Below are 27,807 nucleotides of genomic sequence, written 5' to 3'. Positions count from 1 at the left end.
GGGTTCAACATCTTTTGAAGAAAAATTCCAAATAATTTAAGTTTTGCTTTTCATATTTGTTTATTATGGAGGGCTGCGCGAAGAGTTCCAATCAAGTGAACCCATTTTGTCCGAATTCAAACACGTCCTTGTATTTGTGACTCTATCTTAGACCAAATTAATCAGCTTTTGATTTACTGGTGAATGCCTAAACGAGATTAGTGTTTCTGTTTTAAACTTTGGTTCCAGACTCCAGAGTTTGAGTTTTTGTTTAATCTAAAAAATATTTAAGAATGCAAAACTAGTGACAGATTGTTTTCATGAATAGAATATAACTCTTCAATTCACTTAACCTAGATTCAAATTCTTTTTAATCTAGATTAATTAATATACTAATATCACTTGTAATTAAGAAATAAAAATTAAAAAGATTTTATATCGAACATGTCATTTGGCGATGTACTTATAAGTTATATCTCAAATGTTTAATCTTGGTACACACAAGTGCATTATATTATCAATTTTTTTAGGGGCTCACCTTGTACAGGTGCGGATATACAAAAAAAAATTGTTATGAAAATACTATTTATAGGTGTTTGTTCTTAAAATGCACATGATAAATAAATTTTAAAAAAAATATGTGAATGCTGCATTATGTATTACATAAAGGTTTGACTAGGTTTTTTTTTTTTTTTTAAATTAATAAAAATTCTCTTCGTACCGTCGATTTTCTTATTTTTTTTCAAATGAAATGTTATAGGGAACAACATTTTACATATCTATGCTAAACAAGCTATTTCGTGGAACCTTCGGAGAGGGGCATCTGTTTGCGCGCATATATATATATATATATATATATATATATATATATACCAGCCTTCATGCATGCGCTCACATGTGTGCATAAGGTATTTTCTAAATCACGGTGTACTATGCGTGACTCACACATTTTAAATGTATTTATATACGTAAATTGACAAAAGGAAAATCAAATATTTAAAGTAAGTGAATAATCTTAAATCATGGCAGAAGAAACTTCTCATAAACCAATTAAAGTAGTTGAATTCACATAATAAGATCGGTCTCTATAGAATTTACAATAAGAATAGAGAAAATAATATTTAATGAACAATTGATTAAATCATATTATTGCTAGCCTATTGTAAGACTAAGCTCACCTCATCTCGCTTAGTGTAGATAATATCGTTTATTAAAAAAAAACAATTATTAGACAACTAATTTAATCACATTATTATTCGCGTGCAAAAGACCTTTTTTATAACCGGCATTACACACCTCTTAAGATGTTTTGAACGTGTTTAAAAATAAAGAAAATAATATTGAATGAACAACTAATTGAATTATATTATTGTTAGCCCATTGTGAGGCTAATCTCACCCTTTTCTTCTTAGTATAGACAATGTCGTTTATTTAGAAAAATATTATTTGATAATTAATTTAATCATATTATCATCAGTATGCAAAATTTTTTTTTTTTTAAATAACCGGACTTGAGAGAAAAAAAAACGCAGGCTGAAAAACAATGAAAATGAGAAGAGAGAGACGTGAGGGATGAGAGATGAGAGAGAGGGGGGACAGATGGAACCCCTTACATTTTTTTAATCTTATTTTTTTGTCCAACAACCATTACTTTATATTTTGTTATGACCGAATTACCAAATTACTATGATATATTATTTTGAACAGATTTTGAATTTTTTTGATTGAGGGGCACTTTTGTCTAATTCCTTTTGTCGAATGCGGTGATCCCAAAATTTTATCGCCATCCGTGAGCCTCTCGGATAATATATAATAGATATAACCCTCTATATTATGCACTAGAAAACAATGAATCCAGCCCTAAAATTACTTTTCATGATTCGATCAATGTTAATTAATTAAGGATTATATTATTATTAAATTTAGTCCATGTTGGACACGCGACATATGGTCCAACTAATGCAAGATCCAATTGAACCTACTCCAGTTCAAAGGCAACTGCTGTTAGTCTACGCTTTAACTTTTACCAATTGTGTGTACATATATGTGCGTCTACACTACCTATTAATGAAATTTTGGTTGTCAACTAAAGCTTCATGAAATTATCATTTTAATCCCCTCACCAAAATTGAGATCAATTAAAAAATATGGGCAATTTAGTACTTATATGAACATAAATTTTACTGTTTTTTATAGCAACCTCACAGCTAGGTTAGTATAACTTGCCCTATTTAAAAATTAAAAATAAAATAAAAAGTATTCCCATGTTAGAAGAAACCACTCATCATTATCCCAATTTTCATAACAGATTTTTTTTTTTTTTTTAGAATTTTAAAAACTAATCCCACTTCATAATTAAAAATAAAATGAAATGAAATTGTTCATGTCACATCCCGGCCCGGGGCGGATCACTTCCCGGGCTCGCTCCACTACCGTAGCACAATATTGTCCGCTTTGGGCTTACCATTCCCTCACAGTTTTGTTTTTGGGAACTCACGAGCAACTTCCCAGTGGGTCACCCATCATGAGATTGCTCTAGCCCCCTTTCTCGCTTAACTTCGAAGTTCCTATGGAACCCGAAGCCAGTGAGCTCTCAAAAGGCCTCGTGCTAGGTAGGGATGGGAATATACATATAAGGATCACTCCCCTGGACGATGTGGGATGTCACAATCCACCCCCCTTAGGGGCCCGACGTCCTCGTCGGCACACACGCGACCAGGGTTAGGCTCTGATACCAAATTGTCACATCCCGGCCCGGGGCGGATCACTTCCCGGACCCGCTCCACTACCGTAGCACGATATTGTCCGCTTTGGGCTTACCATTCCCTCACGGTTTTGTTTTTGGGAACTCACGAGCAACTTCCCAGTGGGTCACCCATCATGAGATTGCTCTAGCCCCCTTTCTCGCTTAACTTCGAAGTTCCTATGGAACCCAAAGCCAGTGAGCTCCCAAAAGGCCTCGTGCTAGGCAGGGATGAGAATATACATATAAGGATCACTCCCCTAGATGATGTGGGATGTCACAATTCACACACAGTGTGTGTGGGCATCTGCTAGTATTATTGATAGAATAATGCTTGGCTACTCAAAGATAAGTAAAAACTTGAGAAAAAAATCTCATTCTACACTCCTCACAAGTGTATTTTTCTTTTCTAATATAGAAAGTTTAGAATGTAGAATGAGATTTTTGAAGTGATAAAAACAATTCCCAAAACTTTTACTTAAAACTCTTCGTGTTTGAATTATAGAGTTTTGTGTTTACGATCAGAACCATTCATATTATAAACCACTTTGTAAAGATCATCTCTGCAAAAAAAATGAATTAAAAATAAGGTCGTTTAGTTAATCTATTGTAGCAAATACATAGACAGTTTTTAATACTTTTACCAACTCATTTCATTTGTTTTTATGTAATTCGAAAACTAAACGACCTTAGTTTTAATTCATTTTTTGCAAAGATTTACAGAGTAATTTATAACATGAAGAATTCTGATCTTAAAGAGAAAGTTCTATGAATCGGCAACAAACAGATTTGAGTAGAAACTCCTACTTGGTTATTCTTATTAATATTACCAAGCACGAAGGGAACCGAGCATGCATCACTACCAACTTTGTTAAACTCGCATTGGCTTGTGTATTCTACTTTGAACACTAAGACACAAGAGAGCAATTTTTATGGCACAATTATATTATATTATTGTAGTAAACTATGATAATCACACGACACCATATAAGAAATGTACATGTAATGTTGTATAATTCGGACGGTATTGACAATATACTCATGTCATAAAAGTCGTTTTAACTCGATCCTTCAAGTCATTTATCCAAGTTAAATAACTAATAAAAAGTAAATAAGCAACGTTGTAGTCGTAATGGTAATGATGAAGCCGCCACCATTATTCGAACAAAGTATCAGCGGTTTCCTCGCTCCTCTTCCTCACTACCATCATCACTCATCCTTTTCTAATCACATCCGCTAATGAAGCTCTAATTCTGCTTTACTACCTTGGACAAGTTTCGTGCCCTTTACGACATTTCTCAGTTCTCACCCTCTATATGCACATCATCGCTCTCAAGATTGTTGAATTATTTAGTCATTAATTTATTTTTAACATCCGGTGTTGATCAAAACATATAGAAAAATGTTAAGGAGATTATCTTAAAAGTGGAATTATTCATGAATTCTCCGTCACCTCATGTTTTTGGCATAATTTTCATACCAATTAGCATTTCTCTAACGTGTAATGCAAGGGAGATCAAAATTTTAAACCAAATTTTGTAAATATGTAGTTGTTGACGATTGAATCATTACTTCAACATTGATTTACATGTTTATTTTCTATTAATGACATATCATTTAGTATGCAAATTTAATTTAAGAGTAATGCTAGAAAGACCAAATTTTTTAAACTAAATTGCAAGCCAAATGATATACATCACCAATAAGAAATAACCAAGTTAATCAACGGTTAATTAATAATCTAATCAGCTATGACCACATCATTAGTTTACAAATTTGGTTTAAAAAATTTAATCTCCCTATCATTACTCTTAATTTAAAATTTTAGTCTATTTAACACTATTATTTCTCTAACATATACTTACAACTTAAAGAAAGTTGTTAGTCATAGTTTAGCCGCCTCTAGCTAGCTTTATATAGGTTCATTTGTTTTAGCTAGCCACAAGTTCAACCTAGATACCCCATCATGGAGAAGTATCAAATGTTCTTTCCTTGCTCCTCATCAGCTAATTATCCAAACCCTAATTCCACAAATACAGATCATCATCATCGTGTGGGAAGCTCTCACGTTTACACGAATAACTTTGATGGGCGTGTTGATCAAACTTCAGATGCATTTTTGGGGTTGAAATCGACGATGACTACGGAAAACCACGTTGGATCATCGTCAGATGAAGTATTAGTTCATAAAGATGGTCATCCGTACCAACAATATTATCAGCAGCATTATCCGAGTGCAAATGCAGGCATGAGTAATGTTATTGTTGGAGCTGATCAGAGTAGCGTCGATCCTCATCGGGCCAATAATAATGATTCAGAGAAAAAGAAAAAGGGGGAGAAGAAGATGAAGAAGCCGAAATATGCTTTTCAAACAAGAAGTCAGGTCGATATACTTGACGATGGCTACCGGTGGAGAAAATACGGCCAAAAAGCTGTGAAAGCCAACAAATTTCCCAGGTGTATATATATACATATAGCTATATATTTTTACTTAGATCCCTTCATTATATTTTTGCTTCTTCATCTTTCTATATGACCAGTGAAATTTTTATCATGCTTTGGTGTATAACATGAATTGTGACATAGAAAAGTTAAATTTTTTTTTCTTTATATATTGTATAGTCAATCAAAGAATCGAAAGAAATAATGAATCTATGAAACTCAGTGCCTACCATGCTTTAGTGCATGGTTAAATACTCATGATCCGTACTTGTGCATTTGATTTTTCATTTAGTTTTCTTACTGCGATTTTGATCCATGTGTTTCAGATCTGTTTTGTTTGTGGCTAATATATAGGTACAAGCTAGCTAGTAGTTTCCACGGTACACCATACATAATCCTTTAATCCTTAAGACATGCTTAACAAGTGTGGCTTTGCCGAATAAAGCAAGATCCTAACTTGATTTTTCACTAAGAAATGCATCGGACTTTGGGGGAAGCAAAAATGGGGGATATCTCTCCTTTATTGACTCTAGTTTTCACATTTTGCAATACCAAATCAAAATTGAAAATAGTTATTAACCGAATATTTGTTTTACAATTTTCTTTCTAAATGTAAATTAAAAACAAAAATTGAAATGATCAGTACAACACTTCTCACATTACTAGCCCAACACGTGAATTTTATAAAAAAAAATATCTCAGTACGATTAAAAGTGAAGCTATATGTAATTCATTCAGATTTATGATGTATGAGATCTAGCTAGGGTGTGGTGTTCCTAATTAACTGGGAGCAAATTCAAACCTTTGATTCATGCACAGTGTTCCTAAGAAATACGTAAATATAAGGATTGCGTACCTATTGATCCATGCAAAGTTTTTCTAAGATATACAAGTTGTGTGTAATATTATATCTGAGAAGTACATGTCATGGCTCATTACTATATGCTAGAACTCCAAGTTTTCCTAAGAAGGATTACATATTCAATCTATTAATTAATACATTTGCTTCTGTTCTACCTTCTGGGAACTGCACCAGGTAGAAGTGTAAGATCATCATTTCAAATTCCCAATGCCTAAAGAATAATGCATGTTCCAAACTGATATTTATCTTTCAAAGTGAATCATATGATTACGCATATGCATGCATGCTTGCTTTGTATTTGTATGATATGTCCTGATGGATATGGAATAACACTGCTGGATCTTGCTAAATAATTTGCAGAAGCTACTACCGATGCACGTATGAAGGGTGCAATGTTAAAAAGCAAGTCCAACGCCTAAGCAAGGACGAAGGCGTTGTGGTGACCACTTACGAAGGAATGCACACCCATCCCATCGACAAGCCTTCCGACAATTTCGAACATATCTTGAATCAGATGCAAATTTACACCCCCTCCTGAAGTTAGTTATCATTCATTCAGTTTACATAATTACGTATATCTATTGAAATATTTATGCTTGCTTTTGTAAAAGAAATTGAAGTACTCATCAATATTATTATGGAGATTTTGTGACATATATCTTAATTGATTAGGCGGTGGCCAGTGGATTTATTGACTGATATAGCTTAAGCTAATTTATCAAGTGCATGCGGGTTTATATCAATTATATATATATATTTTTTTTATAGAGCTGTTCTGTTCAATTCAATTAGTCAGGGAAAATGACCAACGTCTTCTCTTTAGTTCAGTTTTATCGTTCTTCTTTTGTCCTCAATCACAAATTCATGAATATGTCAATTAGTTTGGCAATTTTCTGTTCAATCTGATCTCAGTAGGTTTCGTTTTCAATTGGGGTGATGTCCCTAGCATCTCACGTGACATATCTGTCTCAGTATCAAATTTGCTACCGATTAACTATAACGTATATAATTCTTGGGTTTGTAGTTAAAAAAATTAAAGGGTATTTATGTTAATATTCAAAGTCTTAAATTCAATTACTTCCTCTAGCATTATCGTTTGTATCGAAATAAGAAGAAAAAAAAAATACAACGATTATGTTAAAAAAAACTAGGGACCAAATTGAAAATTTTCCATTTTGCATGGCAAAATTGTCCATATATAGGTCTAAGAGGGAAATCCTAAATATGTTAGGATTACATGTAGATAAGACTTTGAAAAGAAAAAAAAAACAAAACAAAACAAAATTTGGTTATGTAAAATTACATTTTTGTCTCATATTTCTTATTCATGTTCTGTTTTAATTAAAATATTAAATTGGTAATTTCATAAAATTTTGATTGATAATAAATGTTTTATTAATTAGTAGAGATTATAGTCCAATATTAAGTTTTTAATTTCTACTTTTATTTTCAAATACTTATACGTATGATGCTTGATAAACAGGTGGACTTTGTACTTTCATTCAATAAATCAATTGAAAATAGTGAAACCTTTGTCGTCTTCTTCCCACCAAATCACACAAAATCTTTGTGTGATTATGTGTTCACTTTGTTTTGTTTTGTTTTTTTTTTTATTTTATTTTATTTTATTTTTTATTTTTTTGTACAATCTCCTATTTTTACATTAATAATCTATGGCTACTTAAAGATAAATATGAATTCGTACTTAAAAATTTTTCGTGTTTGAATTATAAAACTTTGTGCTGATGATCAGAAGAACCATTCATATCATAATAAAGTGATTTATAATAGGAACAACTAGTTATGATTATAAACACGAAGTTTAATAAATCGACAATGAACAATTTTAAACATAAACTCATACTCATCTTTTGAATAGTCAAGTGTTATTCCTTTCATATTTGTTGCTGTTTTTGTAAAATAATATGTGTTTTGAAACCAAGTGTTCTGATCCTTTAGCAAAATCCTTAGGGTGTGTTTGTTTGGCATCATTAGCCCTCACTGGACTAGACTGGATTAAGTTTTAGTCCAGTCTTGTGTTTGTTCCCTATCCGGACTAAGTTTAATGGGATTAGCAGGGACTCGCCTTGACTGAGTTTGTCACGCCCCAATCCCGACATACGTCCAAGATCGACACGTGACGTCTCCCAAATACTTGTATATCTCACATACCCCGTCTCAGGAATATGGCAAATCACAATTCAAGAATCAAATTGCAAAGATATATATATTTTTTTCGTTTACCTTATGGCTACATCTAACCTCCACATTAGACTGCCTACATACCCTCAATAGGGATCAAGCCATTCATAAGCCATTCATAATTTATTACTTCATTACACTCGAACATTTATCACATAAGTCGTTATGTCCCTACAAAATATCACAATGCATATCATGCAATCTTTCAAAGAATAAACGACGAAGCACAATCATATTCTCTCGCCATATTTATCAACAAGTCAATCATAACAATAACAATGATATCTAACATAATAATCCCACAAGACGAATAACATTTCCACTTCATCCATCACATAAATCATCATGTTCCCACATAAAATCACACTTCATAGCGTGTAACATATTAAAGAATTAACAAAGCACAACATTATTCTCCAGAAATATTAATCAACTAAAATAATCATAATAACAACACTCATATCGAACGTCACTCCACAAACACGTCAATTAATCAATTCGTGAATCAAGATGTACAATCCTAGCATTTAATTACGTTCATCAAGCAATGCGATAACAAAACATTTCACGAATTAACCAAGGACTCCATATAATTCCCCACTTGGATTATGAGTAATAAACATGGTAATTCTAATTCATTTTCACAATATCTATTGTGGGTAATTCTCATCCACTCGAATTCAAGATTCTAAGATCACCTTACGGAATGAACAAGAGTAAGGATTCCGGACCACTCAACGGAACCAAACCAAATACGATTGCCTAAAAATGTACCATGTACAACTAATCATCATCACCTCTAAAATGCGTATGGTCCCCCATCACGGATATACCAAGCATGACCATCCATGTACCGCAACTACGTGGTGCAATCTCATCATCACACATTAAACATAATTAAACACATACATGCTATCGATTCCACATATCAACCAGCATCTTGTCAGATGGAGCACAACACAAGGAATTCCCTTAATTATTATTTCTACTAAAAATCTAATAAAGTACCTAACTCATCTCCTAACTTCCATCTCCATCACATGCTAGGTAATAGTGCCAAGTTCAAATAAGTATTCAGTTGGCAAGCATAACCAAATAATTATCAAACAATATTTAGATCTCATAACTGTCATAACATTCAACATAATTATCATTCACATTATTAAAAAGTTAATCAAACACATATATATCACAACATCATCACTACACAAGCCAAATCATAGTTAATTAGCATAGGTCTATGGCTAAATATATAAAATTCACATTTTAATAGAAATCATAATTATAAGACCAATTCATATTCACAAATGATACTAAATAAGAATTTAAGATAATAATCATATTTCATATATTCAAGTCGTTATCTAACCAATATAGGCCCATTAGATTTTCACTAGTAATTCCCTAAGGTTCGTAAACAATATCTACAATAGCATACTAAAATTTGGTGTCAATTCAATGGTAAGATCGTCAATTGTTAGAATATTCAAGTGGCGGACGATAACGAAAATATACTCAACCAACAACATTTCATAAATCAAATGTTACATATCAGAAAATTCGACTTTTTCCAAAAATTCTCAAATTTCACAAGAATGAAGATCTCAACAAGTAGAGTAAATTTTATACCTGTGGCCAAGGCCAATTTGACCGGAAAACACCCCAAACTGACCATGAACCGCCGGAACCCTAATGTGGGTGTTCTTTAATTCGACTTCCTTGGTGTTCCAACGCCCTACAACCTGTTGGGTCTTGTTCCTAGGTCCAAGGGGAGTTGACTAAGGGTGGTAGTGGGTGGTGAAACTCATCGGAACGGCGGAATCGCCGTCAAAACTCCATGGGTCACCCGCATGGTTTTTACATGGTTTTGGACCCAAAACCCTTCAATCTTGGGCGAGAAAGGTAGAAGGGAGGTAGTGGAAGAGATTGCAGGTAGTTAATGGTGGTTGTTCAACGGAAAAGATTGCAAAAATTGCCGAAATTTGCTCGGGTGGGGGCTCATGTGTACGGACGGGAGGGGGAGGTCTCTTTCTTCTCCCCCCCCCTTTTCGCCTTTTTTTTAACTCTTCTTGGCTGGTTCCCTTAACCCAAATATAAATTTGGGCCTTTTACCCTCTAAGTGGAAATTAAAATATTTCCCACAATCTATAGTTTCACAACTTCAAACGTTAGTAACTATACCGTTATAATCCAGACTCGCAGACGGCTTTCGCCTATGCGCTCGTGGCTTTGAGACCTATTCGAAAACATTACTTGTGACCTCAAAAGGCCAACGAGTAAATAATAATTTTCCAAACTTCACTCTTCGTAACTAGTTTAATTGAAATCTAATTTCAAATAAACTAATATAAATTCTCGAAAAATAATATAAAATCTCAATAATACAAATACGTAGATTATAACAATGAAATCCGAGAACGAGATTTCACAGAGTCCCTCGCTAACAGCTCTTAGCGAGACCCCCCGATTCGGAGAGGATTGCTAAGCTGCCCTCTAATCCCGTCATCTCCCTTCTCATTCGCACCTTCGCACATCAACCACAGCAACTGCAACTTGCTCCACGTCCCTTCGCACCCTCGCCCTTTCCCTTCTCCTTCCTTGTCGCACCACCTCGTAGCCATCCAACATATAAACAATCGACGACGGACCTGTATCGCTGGCGATGGTCTGATCAGGTGAGCTTCATTTGCCTTGCATTTCAATGGGTACTTTTTTAATTTTCCAAATTCAATTGCTTTTTGTTCATTCCTTTCGGTTTTGTTTATGCATTTCAATGGGATTTTTGAGTTTCTTTAGGGTTTTTGGTGATTAACTATAATCCAACATTCATAATTATCAAATTTAGGAGAACAACAGTGGGTCATTGACTGCAACTTGTTTTTTGGATATACTTATTAAGAACTTGACATTCGGGAATCCATTCGCAGCTTATGGATGTTTTCAATTTTTGTGGTTCTTCTAGTGGAATGTGTGAGAAATTCACCCTTATATGGAGATCTTAGTAGTGGATAAGGGATGTATCATGTCCAAGATGACTGGTATTGTATTGGCAATGACGGGGTATCTAGTTGGATTGGATGTGTTGAACAATTATGCTATGAGCTAAGATTTAAGAAGAAGCCTCTCTACCTGTTCTGCTCATACTTGATCCTTTCCGAGCTTTGTAACCGTTTCTTCAGCTCCAGACCTAGAAAGAAAACCATTTCTTCAGCCCTTGAAGGTGCCACTTGTTTTCTAGTGAATATTTAACATATTGGAAGCTTCTCTTTGGAAAATTTTGTGAGTAATCGTTTTCTGAAGCTTTCATCAACGGATTTATTGCATTGGAAGGTTCTGCTTGTTGCACATCACCATAGATGTTCTATTATTTTGATCCAAAAGTTTTTCTTTGTTATTCAGATACCCTTAAGCTATGCATATCTTGGACAGTTTAATCATTATAATTTTATACATATTGGAGTTCACCTATCAAAAGGAATATCAAACAAATTGATATTAACAAATCCCCGTGGAGCTAGGAGATCACCAATTTCGTGTTGAACTTTAAGATTTTGTTATAAACCAAGATACTTGTACATTTGACCATAGTGACTTCTAGCTATCATGGAGAATTTAGACCTGTCTACTAAAACTTGTGCAAGTAATTCAAGCATGTTTTTGCTCCCGTCAATATTAGTTATTGACTCATTGGACTCCATACAAAGTTTCTGTGATGTTTTCTTCCACAATTTTATGATTCGCAATCCTACAGATGTTTCTACTCAGTTTAATTGTTTTAATTGTCTCATTGACCCATGCCGTTACACGAAAGAGAGAAATTATGTGTTTATCAGAAAAATCTGGCTAAACCAGCAATACATCACTTAACTTCATTAGAGCATGGCAAATTTCACTTTATGGTTCACAGGCCGTACTTCTCTTTGGCATCGTAGATAAAGTCTTTCCCGTTTAAGTTTATTCTGATTTATGTGCTTGCTTAAAGTGTAGTTGAATGATGATGTGCATGGCTATCTGCAGCGCAATGGGCACTTGGGTTTTCTCCGTAGCAAGGGCTTTGTTAGCAATTCCAGTGGGGGTAAATAGGAAATCTTTAGCACCGCTTGTGTTCTTTGGCACAATAGATACCATGCTTGATATTATAATGGGAATCACTCAGTGTGAAAGAGAACATGCAGAACGCCAAGCGAAGCTATTAGAAGCCCAGACTTCTGCAACTGATGCTTCATTTGCTGAGACTGGGGCCGAATCATAGTCTTGACTCCTAAGCATATGGATCATATGCCCGTGTTTGGCTGCTGTCAGTTTTCTCTTCAAATTTCTTTATTGTAAAAGCTTAATAGTTGAACCTGTTGAATGACCCCCTTGCTTGAATTCTGCCTTTCCTTTTTCATGGGTAATCATACGAAAGTTGTTAATGACATAATGTCAGGTTTAATCTCCCTCGCATGGCATGATTCCATGAGTTAATCATTCGAAGCAGAGAATTCTAATTCCTCTATTTTTATTTATCTTGGAAATACTTGTATGAAAATTACTTTAAAGTTGTTCAGCAACAAAGGTTATGACTTATAATATACGATGTATAATTACGAAGAGAAATTGGTGACATTACTTTTTTCATTATCCTACATTTTAGTCTGACAATGCACCAAACGCTTCACTAAAGGGAATATACCAGTCCGAGACAGTCCGATTCAACAAACGCATCATTATTGTTTTGTTTTAGTTCCATCACCTTATTACAACGAACGAGATTTTAAATTCGTCGACTCCTTCAAGGCATCAAGCAGGTGTAGCAATACAAATTTTAAGCTATTGCAGGACTGATCTTCACACTAAAGGGAATATATATAGAGAGAGCATGAGTCTCGTTCTCTTATTTACTTAAATTCAAGATTACTGATTCTTGAATTTAATATTGAAAATTGAAATTATAAACACGAAAAACACATCTATATTATTTAATATCAAATCTAATGATCACCTTGGTCATGAGTAAACATTTTATATACACGCACACATATATTTATTTGAACTATATATTTATTAACATCACTGTTATGCTAGGAAAATTACTGTAGGAGCATAAGATGTAAGGGAGATTATAATAAATCTTCCGTTGTATATATCTTTGTGATTATTTCAAACGTAATCAAAGAAAAATACATAAAACATATTCGACGGATTCTCAAGACAAAAAACTTTTTTATTTTTTCTAATGACAGTTGACAAATATTTGTATAATAGACCTGCGGTTGTCTTTAATGAGCCACTAATTAATCAATTGACCCACCACCAAACCATGAATATGAAATTATGAATGGATGAAGGAAAAAATGAGTCCTACTCCTAATGGGGATTGTCTGGCCTCTACTTAACATCTTCTTATTTAAGTGGTTATGATTAAGTCATGTCAATATTTTATATTCATATTGTCTTTTATTTTATTATCTCTATAAAAAAAATCAATATAAAATATTGACGTAACTTAAACGTGATCACTCAAATAGGAGGGGATGGTAAAGGGATGATAAGTGGAGGGTAGACAATCCCCATCCACTCCTAATAGCACCGAAGTATTATCCTAATACTAGTGGTGGGCCCCGTTACATAAAAAAGATTGAATTAAAGATGTGGGAGTGACCACTGGACAGTGACTTTCATCACTAGTAATTAGTTTAATTAAGTGTTTAAGTACTCATTCTTATCTTCATGAATTGGATAACCTAATTCCTAAGCGGACATTAACATTTTTATATTTTTTTTATAGGAATTTTATTGATATGAAAAAAGTTACACCTAATTATTAGGGAAACATATATCTTACTTCTCATATAATAAGAAAATTAAAATAAAAAAAATAAGAGACATAAACTTTATCCTTTTTTAAAAAAAAAATACAAAAAAAATAAAAGACAAACTTTTTTTTTCTTTTTTTGGGTGCAAAAGACATAAACTTTACTTCTCTTTGAAAAGAAAAGTAGAAATCAAATGGAGCCTGGTCATACTCGTGGAACATGCGTAGATGCTGAAATTTTTATGATTATAATATGGATGCTGATGTTTTATTTTCTGGGTTTGCGAGGCTACCACTAAGCAGGACGGATATTATAATAGTTTTCATTAACTAGTAGTATATGTGTGCGATTTTATAACAAAAATTTTAATTTTATTTTCGAGTAAAACCACACGCTTGTATGATTTACAGAGAAATGTTGCTTAGACACATAATATAACAACATTGTTAATACACACTAGCTAATACAAGTGTGTTCTGTATCTAACGTGTTTCATTTTATGAGTATAAAAAGCATTATTAAATTTTAATTTGAATACAAGTTTTCAATAATAGATTTTTCAATATACTCGTAACACAATATTATATATAACTATATAATCATAAAACGATACGTCACATAACAAGTGTTTGAGTACACAAAACTTTCTAGTTTTCGGGGGAATTTCACACCAGTAACACTATTCTATTCTCCATGTTGATCATTATAAAATTTGCCACTGAACTGAAAAGCAATAAGATACTGTCTCTTTCGCTACCATTCCTTTCCCTCGAATTATCTTCAATATTATACAACTTTTGTTCGTTAAACTAAGTATTTATTTGCACTCCTAAAAATTTAAAAAAGCTTCAAACTGGGCGATAAACAAGGGACAAACAGAAAAATAGAAGCAAAAACAAGCCAAAAACTCCCTGCCTCAGCTGGTCCTCCCTTGATTTTTTGGGTCTGGTGTGGTCCTCGTTTGATTTATCTTCGCTATTTCTAGTGTTTAAACAATAAAAGTTGGTGATAATGGGGGAATTTATAATTTATGTTCCCTCTGAGTCTTTTAGTGGAGGGGATTAAATTTATATAATTCCAACCTGGGTTTTTCACTTTGCAACGAATCCTTTGACCCTCCTTGTATTGGAGGGAGAAGAATAATCGTAGTTCATTAGCGCTAAGTATCCTCAAAACTCAACCCAATTTCTTGGAATTTAATTCCTCTGATTTTTTTTTCCAGCAGATCAGAGCGGCAATGGAGTGGGACTTCAAGGACAGCGACCTTGATGCTCTGGTGGGGTCCAGCATCTCACAACCCCAGATGAAGAATCGACCAGCTGAATCTCTAGGATTGGATTTCAAGAAATTGCAGGAGGATCCAATAAAGCTCTCATCGTCGAGAAGGATTAATGGCAGTAACAATGGAAGTGATCATCTGAAAGTTCTATGCTTGGTCGACGGTTGCAGGGCGGACCTCAGCCGTTGTCGGGAATATCATCGGCGGCACAGAGTCTGCGAGCTCCACTCCAAGACCCCTGTTGTCGTCGTCAAGGGAGAACAGAAACGATTCTGCCAGCAGTGCAGCAGGTGCATATATATATATATATATATATTTAGTTCACCATGCTTAATTAATTGTTTTTGGTAAAAAATACAGTCTAATTGTTTTATTTAAATTTGATAGCAAGGGAATGTTTTAGATTACATTTTCAGGGCATGTTTTAGATTACTTTTGTCATGGCTAAAAGCACATTTTTTAAATTTAAAAACCCTAACTACATGAGAAAAAAATTTGAAAAACTCTGATTGCATGTGAGAAAAAAATTAAAAGCTGTCGTAGACATACTTTCTGGAAAAGTATTGGATTTTTAATAAAAGTTTCTACATGTTTGTAACAATGACACTTATTTAGAAGTGCTTTTAAGAAAAGCAGTCTCAAACGAGAATAATTCACTGAGTGAGGTTCAAGGCTTAAAGCTAGCTATGTGATGAGGTATCTTTCTAAAATGAATTCTCGTATGCTTTTTCATTGTTTTATATATATTGTCTGCTAGGTTTTTTGGAAAATTGATTAAGAAAGAAGCTACCGTTTTTTTCAGTTTGAGTCACAGTATTTAGATGTGATTGTAGAGTCCATTCTCTGGTGGAGTTTGACGAGGGGAAGAAGAGCTGCAGAAAACGTCTCAATGGACACAACCAGCGCCGGCGGAAACCTAAACCGGAATCCTTCTATTTCAGTTCCCACGACTTCTTCTCCACCTACAAGGGTATGGAGTCCATGAAACAAATCACTTGAATTGTTTAATTAGGACTGGTTAACTATGTTTTTTTTTGCTGTCTTCAGTTTTGATAGATACTTTCAGAATTGGATTTATTTTGCTAAATTGTGAACAAAAAGGAATTGAGACTTGAGATAGTACATTTATCTTTGAGAGAACTGACACACCGTTCTTATAAAAGAACAGATTATTGGCATCATTTATCGACAAGTTATCGATACATTTATGACATTATCCCATACGATATCCACTGAGACATCGTGCACAAAGAATCGTTATTTTTTTCATTCGTTTGGTAATCATTATTATTGATCATTGCCTCGTGGGATTGTTATTTATGCCTCTCCATTTCTTAACTAACATTCAGGTCCCAGAATCCTGCAATTTAGTAATCCACAAGTATGTGCAACAACTAATGTGAGATGTATGTGGCCTGTGGAGGACAAAAGAGGAGCAGAATCCATGTGTTCCAACCACCACCACCAGTGGCTGCGTGCTACTGACGAGCCAAAGCCTCCCAATTCCTTCAACGGAGCAGGACACGAACCTTTTCTTTTCTTGCAAGCAAGTGACCCTAAAGCCACCGCAGGCAACCGAGCAGCCCCTCAAGCTTTCATGTGCCAGCAGCAGCCGCTTCCAATAACTGCTGCTGCCTCGCCAAAAAGCACAAGGGGTTGTGCTCTCTATCTTCTGTCATCACATCCAACACAAAATCCAGTTACTGGCCTAAACCACTTGGCTCAGTCCCCTGTCACCACTACTCATCCAGGTCAGATCCTTGACGCGAGACTTCAGATGAACCGTGGTTTCTCTGAATTCTCATGCTCACATGATGAGGAGGACAGGACTGTAATTCCAGAAATGATGTTTCTTCCGGGGCCTGATGGCTTTTCGAACAACTGAGTGCAAATGCTTCCAATTTTATTGGAGTAGCTTGTGTTTTTGGTACTTTACTAGTTTCTTTGATGTTGATTAATAATCTGGGAGAAGTCAACTGTAGAAGACTCCCCAACCATTTGATTGCTTTGAAGTATTTGTGTTTTGTGGAAACAAAAATTATTTGGTTTGAATTATTTGTGTTCTATGGAAACGAAGATTTTTGTTCCCTCCATTTGAATTCCAAACGAGGAGATGAAAAGTTAGTTTGATTTGTGCTTGATTACATACATATATAAATCAAACTCTGTAGAGTGAAGGTTGATGGTATTCGGAATTTTCGATGTACTCCTTTTGTCTAACCCGAGCGGAATGGCATATTTATTCCTTGAATGTTACCACGCTCTTTAATATGAACACTGTGTTTATTTTTGAAATTTAAATTGAATACATCAAATGACGAAAATAAAGAGTATCAAAAAGAGCAAAAATGTAGTGCCGAAGTTATATTTCCATGATATCCCGCTACAGTTTCCTCTTTTATTATGGAAAAGCAATATCATCCCATGGTTGAGGCAGGAATTCAAAGAGTTACTGACTTGAAACTAAGCCATCACCTTGAATGACGTCTGAAAAGCAATTGCTGCCAAACGATCCCAACTATAGCCAAATTAATCATTACTTGTTTGAATAAATTCTGAGAAAAACAAAAAAACACGATCAAATTAAAATAATAGCCGAATTCTATCACGCGTGATCATGTGACGAAAAAGAGAGAAACATATAACCTCAATTACATCCAAAAAATTTTCACGTTGAGCTCAGCCTTTAAGAGACTTGGGTATCAAGTGATCATCTCCATGGTTAATTGATCGGATCATTTAATCTGATTGAGCCATGCCAATATCATCTTCAGTTCACTGCACTTCATATGTGATATGTGTCTTCAAGTTACACATAATGTGTACACATGTACAGACCTCCCATCGGACCCATCCTGTGTATCTACAGACATCTTGTTGTGGCCTTTTTCCTCTGTGGAACACTTTGTGCTTCAGCATTTTCATTACAAAAGGCCGAAAACTAAGGGAAAAGGGAGAAAGCCCAAAACTCTGACAAAATGGACTCTCCCTTAGTCAGCTTTGCTTACAGAGGGAAATTTAGTGTTGTCTAATTTGAGTAATTCTCACACTGGTAAGTGTTATGCCTTGGCCTGTTAGCCTGTGCGGAATCGAGATTTAAATTACAACCTCACCAAATCATTCATAGTTAAATAGAATAAAATACAATAATTAAAGACATTGAGAAATTTATGAAGTTTGGCAAAAACCTACCTATGTCTCCAGAGACATATTGCTCTTCACCATGAGAATAACAGTACAAATTACACATGAGTTAAATCAACATAACCCAATCCCGAATCCCTTGTACACCCACTCACAAAATTTTTTCAAGAGCCTCACTCTACCACAAGAGTTCTTTCACTAGAAGATCTTTTCACTCTAGTTCTCTTGATTTTCTCTCAACCCATGTTCAACATTTCCCATGGGAGAGCCGAATGCTCTCCCCCTTGGATGCCTCTCTGATGCTTACCCTGTCACTCGACAAGCATACCCTGATGCACAAATATTGCATGCTAGTTATAGGCATACACTGGCAACTATGCCAACAATCAAGACCAAAAAGTCTTGAGTTCACATGGCATATTCAACACGTAGCCTACCTAGCATGCAACCCTTTTCTCTCCATGAAATTTAATGCATAAAGAGAAAGCTTGCACAATTGCATGCAACCGACTTTGCAACCCACAAAGTCAAGACATGCTTCCAACTTTCTTTGTGGTAGTGATCATGTCTTTTCTTGAACGACGACTTCCTTGCCACAGCTGAAAGCATTCGCATGGTCTTCAATTGTTGTCAACACGACTCATAATTACTCACGAGTGTATGAGCCAAACACAAACACTGGTAAGGCCATCGTGAGTCAAGTAAAAATGAAATTATATGGTTTTCATGCTTTGAGAAAGGTGCCTTTTGAATAACATCGTAGTTGGTGGACACCCCTAATCAAGTTTTTTCTCGCTTCCATGCTAATATAGAAGATTTTGAGTAAATTAATATGAGATCCTATCTTGGGGACATTTCACGTTGTTATGGCCTTTGAATTGGGACAGTTGAATTGCTTAACGATTGAGAATTCCATACAGTGCAAAAGAAATCTCTGTTCTCATGTTAAGGTAATCATTCATAAATTAGCTTAATTTATAAATTTTGGTTCAATTTCTTTAGAAATTTTGTTTTCTGTTACAATCGGCTTCGAATTGAGACAACTACTGTAAAAGTACTGTAAGTGGTGAATTACTCTGATGGATACAGTATTTTTCTTCAATTCGCTATATCCCAAGTTCAAAGTCTCTCATCACTGTTTAGAAAACCCACGAGCACAAAAGTTATGGATGCAACGCAATTACGCTAATTTATCAGTTCCTGAATATATTTGATCACTTTATGCATAAAAAATTTCAAAATTCGCAACGAGAACATAGTAAGAGTCAAAGACTGGGAGGGAGGAAGGCCGTACATTATTAGTACGTAATTTTTCTTTTTGGAAGAAGAAGAGAAGATAGCAAAACAAAGCAAACATGGAAAATATACAAGAATTCCAACAAGCAGTGATAAATCAACTTGTATATAGAGAGGGAAAGCAATAGGAGACTTATCAATCGGGTCGAAATAGAATATCTTATCCGCGAAATTAAAAGTTGAGAAATGTGGAAGCTTTTATCATATAGATAGCACATGTCAGAGTAAAGCAAAGCATCCCCATTCTACAAGTACCTTAACCACAGCTTGATCCATCGTATCCTAAAGTATACATCATAAGATCAGATTCTCCTCTTTCTCTTTCATTAACCTCCAAAATACAACTACATAGGAATGGGCGGAGTCAGGATCTAGTGTGGGTTGGGGGAGGACGTAGGGGTTTTAGTATTGGTTTGGTATTGAAATGTTTTTACAAAAAAAAATGGGTATTAAAAAAAGCTGAGCTCAAAAAGGTGTTTCGTAAACACTTAAAAACAGCTTATTTTCATAGTTTTGGATGAAAATAAGTTGAAAGCATGAAGCAGCAAAAATGAGCTTATTCTCACAATACAACAGAAGTAGTTTTTTTTCAAAATACAGCAATACCAAATCAGCACTTAGTGTGGCTTCACCACTGTAAATAGAGATAGTACATCTTTTTGTACGTATATGGTGAATACATGGTCTTTACTACAATGCTCATATCTTTATTCTGATTTTGCTACAATAGAACGAAATTCTTGTTAAGTAGGGGCTCGTATATATACAATTTATATTAAGTAACTTTAACAAAAAGCTCATGATACTGTTCATTTTAATGAAAACCCACATTTTTACACTAAAAAGTCAATACTGGCACTATTCACTTTACCCTTTATTTTGTCCTTATCGTTAAAACTCAAAGTTTTCAAACCATTTTCATTAGTTTTCTTTTTATTTATCTTCATACTTTAGTACGTATAATTAAGATCATGTATGTGTGTATATATATCACGTGTCTGAGTTTTAATTCTCTATATTTGCTATATGAAAAGCAAAGAAATCTGAATCTCATCATATATTTGATGAAAGTGGATAGATCGAGGGTGATGGTGTACTTTGAAAAAGACACCGTTCTTATCCCACCAAATATATGCCCCCTGCAAGTTTGACAGCCTAGGATTTTTTTTTCCTTTTTCTTTTTCATGAAATTATGCTTGCTCTCTACTTCTCTTGCACCATATGCCTCGTTGAACGACCCAAGTACACAAACAAGAAGCATGAGATACTGTCTAGTGCCTGCTAGCTACCACTATATACTAATATAAATATATTCTCTCTGTAAATCTGTAAAAGATGACGAGGATGATCAGTTGCATGATATTTTCCATGGTCAGTTTCTTGAAAATTGATCTGCAACACATGCACGATCGATCATTATTCTTTCGAGCAAATTTTCTTTTTGGAGACTTACGTATAACCTATGTGGTTATCCTCATGGATCAAGCAACGAAATGTTGATTAAAAAACTTATTTTTAAAACTTGGTGAATCATCAGGATATGCAAATTAATCATCTAATTAATACACTATCAAAAACATGTCCTTAACATAGACTAATAGCAATAAGTTAGCTAGTGGGAGAAGCGTATAATTCTTGCTTAATTCTCTAAAATGGCACATTTAACTGTAGGACAATATGTGGCCTCTCTCTATAAGTTCTTGATTAATTAGTTTCCAAGTGATTCTGTTCTCTTTATATATTCTAACGCTTACTCATTAGTTTATTACTGTGCAGCCTATCTCTTGCCAAGCTGCCTAAACTCCCCAACCAATGTGAAGGATACAATTAATCAAACAATAATTTTTGGTTCTAGAAGTATAATTGTTGAAATTAATCTAACGTTGGAAAATTGACAATACAAATTGCAATAGATAATACATGGTGTTATTCTAATTGTACCGGGAAGTTTTATGATAAAACCGAATCTCGACTGAGCTAGCATATGGATAAGTTGTGGATGATATTGTGTTGGACTATTAGTCCGTCTCTTTGATATTTGACAATAATTAAAGAGAAAATTCTCATATCTTATAAAGTATTTGTTAACTGATTAGTATTGATCCATACATCGGAAGGAATGAAACAATTACATAATTAAAGATGATTCTTCCAGATATTTAGTAGAAGGACCACGATATATACTTCCTAATCGATCATGTCTATCTGCACTCATTTCAACTTGATCAGCAACTTTTTCCAACATAAAAAAGGAAAAACAATGTTTACCCCACCGAAAAATGTTATATATACAGACCCCTCAGTCGTTGCACTACAACATAGATACTTTCTCTAACACATTTGATAGAGCTACATAGCAACAAGGAGTCAGAATACGACTAATGGAGTCGAATCGCAAACGCAGAGGTTTCATGAAAGGCAAGTTGATGCCGTTCTACCGAGCTGCAAAACCTAATTCGACAACAAGTATGCAATATACTAGCATGGCCATGGCCAGCAGCAAGGTTAAGCCGAGCCAGGCTACTCCTTCGCCGGCTTACTCCGGGTTTATGGTTCACGGCCAGGATTATGTGATTGCAGCAGCTCAGCCTAAGCAGAAGGTTTCGTTTATTGTTCCTTCAGACGCTACAGATCATCATGCCAAAAACAGTCTCATTAAGCAGCAGTTTGATCACTACGGCGCAGGTGACGAGAGTGTCGATATGAAGGCTGCCAGCTATATTTCCTCGGTTCAAGAACGTTTCAAGCTCGAACGGATCAACTCTTGATCACAAGGAGGAATAATCAAGAAGTTACCAATACCCGTACGATCCCTCACGCAATATGTATAATTACCTTAAGTTCGATCTCGTAATAAAAATCCATAAACATGATTTATGATTTGTGTAGAGAGATCGAATCAAGACCGTATGTACGTGCTTTTCATTTGTTTAAAAATATGTGTATCACTAAATTTAAAAGCTACTTAGGAGCATGGCATAAAACTGAGTCAGTACTGCATGCATGCATGATTAATTAACTAGTTATCACAGTCTTCATCACACGGCACGTAATCAAACTATATGCACAGCCCAAATTTAGATGAGTGCTGTGTATAATTTTGAATTTGGTGATTAATGATGTCGATTTAGTCAAATTCTAATTCCTAGATTGATCAACTGTAGAATAAATAAATAAAAGTAGTGTATACTTTCTTCAGTATGTTGGAGGTTTCAAATCCTAAATCATCGTACATTTTCGAATAATGCATGGCAACAAAAATATGAAAGTTTATGCTTTATATACGTTAACCACGAACTAAATAAATAGAAAAAGGAACTAGACTTTCATTCATACTAGAATTGAAAAGCTTATTAGGAAATTAGGACATATCTGAATTATTTCATGAAAACTTATGCATGAAAATGAAAAATCTGGAGCTCGACAGAATTTTTTTATTGAAGTTTTAAAATTCTTAGTTGAAAAGTTAATAGATGAAAATGAAACATCGTAATGATTTGTTTTCCTTACTTTTGCTTTTTCTTTCTAAAGTGAAATTAAGAATCCTATATTATTCTCTCTGTACTCTTTAGGGTGTGGATCCTACCCATACAATTTGAGGAATAAAATCTTTTCTCGGTCCTTGGTTTTTATTTTGGTCAATTTGATCATTGCGTCACTCCTAATAGTAGCTGATATCAGCGTGATGTCACATAACCCAATGGTTGGGCCGGTCAATTCGGGACTGGGAAGGAGTTGGGCTCCCTTGGTGCTCAGTAGATTTGTATGGGCTAGAGTTGCTCTTATGAGTTGGACGTGTTAGCTAGTCCTACCTACTTCTTCCACTCTTCAAGTGTGAGGCCTTCACGTTCTCCAAGTGGTTGATCTTAACATGCTAGCCGCTACTTCATTTTCGTATAATGATAACGCTTCCTCTTTCTTGGCGCTCCACTCTTATGTATAGTAAGGAGAAATCAAGTGCGAGGCTATGATTTTCAAAATAAGCCATGAGGTTTAAATTCTCACGATGCACCTTGAGGTTTTGAATTTGCATATTTACACCTTTGTCTCTTTGAATGTCTAACCCTTCATTAAATTGATGAGGTTTTGTGTCAATATGGTGCAAAGTATGGCTTACACATTATCTCATATGACGTATATTATATAAGAGTCTCACGCTCACAAACTTATCAATTTAATAAATTATCATACAATCAATCGAAGTGGAGACAAAAATTGATACAATTTTAATACCACAAGATGCAATATGTGAAAATCAAAACTTCATGATCAATTTTAAAAATCACTCTAAATTTGACAGATGTGAAATAAAGTTAACCTAACAATTTTCTTTTATGACCTATTTGATTGAATCTCCGACTAAGTAGAAAATTAGAAAACTCGTGAAAATTTTAATTAGAATGGAGTCCAAACTAATGAAAAAAATAAAATAAATAAATACATAAACTGCTCTCCACTAATATAATGACACATAAAGTATTGTCATGTGTTTCGGAAACATTGAAGCAAATCTCCAAAATGGCCATGGGTCCGAAAACAAATCATGCCTTTGGTGCATGCCAAATGCTGAGCAAAGCCTTGGTGTATGCCAAATGTTGAGCAACTAGACTAGCACCAGTTAGACAACATCGGTGGCAGTCCAATCCACCAAAAACTGCAGTCATTGACTCCTGTTTTGCTTTCTCTACGGATTTAACTTCAGGACTACGTTTTCCCCCTTTCCTTCTTCCTTATTCACTCGTTCTAAATTTCCCCGCAATCGAACGCCAAAGTTTACAAATATCCAAGTGTTAAAAATTCAAGACTATTCAATATTCCGGTGGATAATGCTGAGCAAAGCCTTGGTGTATGCCAAATGTTGAGCAACTAGACTGGCACCAGTTAGACATCGTCGGTGGCAGTCCAATCCACCAAAAACTGCAGTCATCGACTCCTGTTTTGCTTTCTATATGGACTTAACTTCAGGACTACGTTTTCCCCTTCTCCTTCTTCCTTATTCACTCGTTCCAAATTTCCCCGCAATCGAACGCCAAAGTTTACAAATATCTAAGTGTTAAAAATCCGAGACTATTCAATATTCCAGAGGATAATGCTGAGCAAAGCCTTGGTGTATGCCAAATGTTGAGCAACTAGACTAGCACCAGTTAGACATCGTCGGTGGGAGTCCAATCCACCAAAAACTGCAGTCATCGACTCCTGCTTTGCTTTCTCTATGGACTTAACTTTAGGACTACGTTTTCCCCTTCTCCTTCTTCCTTATTCACTCGTTCCAAATTTCCCCGCAATCGAACGCCAAAGTTTACAAATATCTAAGTGTTAAAAATTCGAGACTATTCAATATTCCGGAGGATAATGCTGAGCAAGGCCTTGGTGTATGCCAAATGTTGAGCAACTAGACTGGCACCAGTTAGACATCGTCGGTGGCAGTCTAATCCACCAAAAACTGCAGTCATTGACTCCTGTTTTGCTTTCTCTACGGATTTAACTTCAGGACTACGTTTTCCCCTTCTCCTTCTTCCTTATTCACTCGTTCTAAATTTCCCCGCAATCGAACGCCAAAGTTTACAAATATCTAAGTGTTAAAAATTCAAGACTATTCAATATTCCGGAGGATTATAGAAAACCTGATGTATAGAGTTCTTCTATGTGTACTTTACGCAAATAAGTAACGTAGTACTACAACTTCTTGTGCAAAAAAATACGTTTACAAGTAGCTTATGAGTTATAACAACTGTAACATAATTAGGCCCTCGAAACTTTTATAATATATTGCTGTATTAGACAGCTAATTTGCATGACTAAATTATATAGTCTCAATCTAGCCGGTCAAACGCGGCCTCATCGTTAGTAGAAGTATCAGTTACAGCTACTTAAAGAATTTAAGAATATCCAAGCCCAGTTCGAACAAAAAATAATAAAGCCCAGGAATTGGAGGCCCATTTGAAGGGGTGGTGGGGGAGGCGGGAGTGGGTTTCCGACATTTGCCGAAAGGGATGGATTAGGGAAAAGCAGAAAAAGATATTTCGGTGTGCTGTGTGTCTGTGCAGTGCCAGTGGAGAATGGGAAGATTTTTCAGTGTAATTCGCACACGAAATAATACATTATGTGTATTATATAAATAATAAAATATATGTGTTAAAATATTAATAACTTGAAAAATAAAATTTTATTATTTACATAAAAAAAAACGTAATGTATTACCTGTGTTTCGTCACAATGAAAATTTTCTTTGAAGAGAGGAAGGACCGAGGGGGGGGAGAGAGAGAGAGAGAGAGAGAGAGAGAGAGAGAGAGAGAGAGAGAGAGAGGGGCTGTCGTGAAAAGATAGGTCACCCGCACACCCACCACCACGAAAACCGAAGGCCAATCCCAAATGAGGGTAAAATTTCCATATTTGATAATACACGTAAATATGGAAATGATGTGGACGTGGTTTGATGGGACAAAAGCAAAAGTTTCCTACCGCTTGCCCTAGATGTGGGGCCCCCAATTTTACCAAATCAGTGCAGAAGAGAATTTCTTCGGGTCACCAGGAAATAGTAACTACTATTTATAGAAAATAAATAAATTTAGTTTTACCTAATTTTGGAATCAAAGTGAAGCAATAAGAAACAAAACATACGAAAGATAGTGGTACACATATGGGCGTTTAATTGATCGTACTAAGAACGAAGAATGGATTGAAAGTTTAACATGGAGTTCCCTTTTGACTAAGTAAAGATGTGCATAGAGAGGTAATTCTTCACTACACGCAAAAAAGAGAGTTACTTTCCAACACAAAGAAGTAAAGGAAGAAGCAAAAACTTTGGCCTGAGTAAAATAAGATTTAATTTTCGTAAGTCTGTTAGTGCAACTTGTCTGCAACACACTCATAAGAGTGTACACTGTAAATTGTCGAATAATACTCAATTGTAAAAAGAACTACCTGACCAGTGATGAGACGACTTTGTTTCCATTGCACGTAACTAAAACCAAAATAGAGAATTTACCTTTAAATACAATAACTTTATTTTGTTCTGAAAAATATCATATTTTCTTTGTTAAAGAAATTTTTTATTGTGATCGAAATACAAATGGTATATCACGTATTTTTATATAAGTAATGGAAAATTTTATTTTTTAAATTATTAACTTCTTAACACACGCATCCTACTATTTGTAGAGTGACACGTGGTGTACCATCCCATATTCCGGTCACACTAAAAAATCTCTCCCTCTGTTTGCTTCCTCAATTCCCACCTGCCAGTTGAAGTAGGATTATCTCCCTTCTTTTTTGACCTCCCCTTCCCTCTCCTCCTATTTAAACGGTCACGGTTAAGTCATCTCAATATTTTATATTAACTTTTTATAGAAAGAGAAAGACAAAATAGAGAATGTGAGAGCAATGGATGGAAGGGGATAGAAAGAAAAGAAGAGAGAATCCTAGTCCCTACCAGTTCCGTTGTTGACGTGTGCACCAACAATAAAACTTTCCTCCTATGGTTCCGGTACATTCCCTAGAAACCAAAATTGTTACATTAGACCAAAATAGTAATATTCACATTACTTCAGTTTTACTTGATGTTTAAAAAAAAGGATACATGTCATTTACTACTACGATCTAGTAATATTCTTCTTTACTTATAAGGAAGGGGTCTTAAGTTCGATCTTAGCCAAATGCGAATTTGAACCACATTTATTGCTAACCTATTGTAAAGCTTAGCTCGCATTCATACTTTATTAGTGTACATAATATATTTTGTTTAAACAAAAAAGGTGAACCTTGATAAGGTTTAAATATTTGGAATTTTTTGCTTTATATTTTTTTTTAACAAATGATATTATCTACATTAATGGAGTGAGATGTGGGCTAAGCCTCAAAGTAGGCTTAGCTAATTCGTCTTCGATGAAAATCGAATCTAAAATCTCTTATTTACTAGTGAAGATGAATACTACTAAATCGTAATACTAAATGACTTTGTTATATACATGTTAACTCAAAATTTTAATTTGCATATTTAAATATAAAAATTCAATCACTTTTCTAAAAACTAGTTAAGAAAATTTATTTGTCATTGTATATG

General features: G+C 34.8%; 3 protein-coding genes and 1 long non-coding RNA gene across 7 annotated transcripts; 3 read left to right on the top strand and 1 right to left on the bottom strand.

Moving 5' to 3' along the window:
* Nucleotides 1-4,688: 4,688 nt before the first annotated feature.
* LOC137709310 (probable WRKY transcription factor 45) lies at nucleotides 4,689-6,564 on the top strand. The gene is made up of 2 exons (XM_068448394.1): nucleotides 4,689-5,179; nucleotides 6,387-6,564. The coding sequence occupies exons 1-2, from the start codon at nucleotides 4,689-4,691 to the stop codon at nucleotides 6,562-6,564; spliced, it is 669 nt and encodes a 222-aa protein (XP_068304495.1).
* An 8,179-nt stretch (nucleotides 6,565-14,743) lies between these two features.
* LOC137707544 (squamosa promoter-binding-like protein 13A) lies at nucleotides 14,744-17,357 on the top strand. 4 transcript variants are annotated; one of them, XM_068446433.1, is made up of 4 exons: nucleotides 14,744-14,969; nucleotides 15,249-15,595; nucleotides 16,139-16,275; nucleotides 16,655-17,357. In XM_068446433.1, exons 2-4 carry the CDS (start codon nucleotides 15,264-15,266, stop codon nucleotides 17,188-17,190), a joined length of 1,005 nt encoding a protein of 334 aa, XP_068302534.1. In that variant the 5' UTR covers nucleotides 14,744-14,969; nucleotides 15,249-15,263; the 3' UTR covers nucleotides 17,191-17,357. The 4 variants fall into 4 exon arrangements, with proteins under 4 accessions (XP_068302534.1, XP_068302531.1, XP_068302532.1 ...); XM_068446430.1 differs by having other exon boundaries at nucleotides 14,745-14,969; nucleotides 15,252-15,595; XM_068446431.1 differs by having other exon boundaries at nucleotides 14,745-14,974.
* A 293-nt stretch (nucleotides 17,358-17,650) lies between these two features.
* On the bottom strand, nucleotides 17,651-18,377 carry LOC137707545 (uncharacterized). Its single transcript, XR_011064714.1, has 2 exons — nucleotides 17,952-18,377; nucleotides 17,651-17,860 (listed from the first exon to the last, which is right to left on the bottom strand). It is a non-coding gene; the product is annotated as an uncharacterized lncRNA (long non-coding RNA).
* A 3,699-nt stretch (nucleotides 18,378-22,076) lies between these two features.
* LOC137749272 (uncharacterized) lies at nucleotides 22,077-22,886 on the top strand. Its single transcript, XM_068489375.1, has one exon. It carries the CDS (start codon nucleotides 22,127-22,129, stop codon nucleotides 22,511-22,513), a length of 387 nt encoding a protein of 128 aa, XP_068345476.1. The 5' UTR covers nucleotides 22,077-22,126; the 3' UTR covers nucleotides 22,514-22,886.
* Nucleotides 22,887-27,807: the final 4,921 nt, after the last annotated feature.

Source organism: Pyrus communis, chromosome 11 (assembly GCF_963583255.1).
Source record: "Pyrus communis chromosome 11, drPyrComm1.1, whole genome shotgun sequence".
NCBI classification, from domain to species: domain Eukaryota; kingdom Viridiplantae; phylum Streptophyta; class Magnoliopsida; order Rosales; family Rosaceae; genus Pyrus; species Pyrus communis.
Note: the sequence above shows the minus strand (reverse complement) of the source record. Positions and strands in the feature narration are given on the sequence as shown.

Coding starts and splice junctions, on each gene's coding strand:
- LOC137749272 (XM_068489375.1), top strand. CDS start 22,127: ATGGAGTCGAATCGCAAACGCAGAGGTTTCATGAAAGGCAAGTTGATG.
- LOC137709310 (XM_068448394.1), top strand. CDS start 4,689: ATGGAGAAGTATCAAATGTTCTTTCCTTGCTCCTCATCAGCTAATTAT. Junction 5,180..6,386: donor AAAGCCAACAAATTTCCCAG/GTGTATATATAT, acceptor AATAATTTGCAG/AAGCTACTACCGATGCACGT.
- LOC137707544 (XM_068446433.1), top strand. CDS start 15,264: ATGGAGTGGGACTTCAAGGACAGCGACCTTGATGCTCTGGTGGGGTCC. Junction 15,596..16,138: donor TTCTGCCAGCAGTGCAGCAG/GTGCATATATAT, acceptor ATGTGATTGTAG/AGTCCATTCTCTGGTGGAGT. Junction 16,276..16,654: donor CTTCTTCTCCACCTACAAGG/GTATGGAGTCCA, acceptor ACTAACATTCAG/GTCCCAGAATCCTGCAATTT.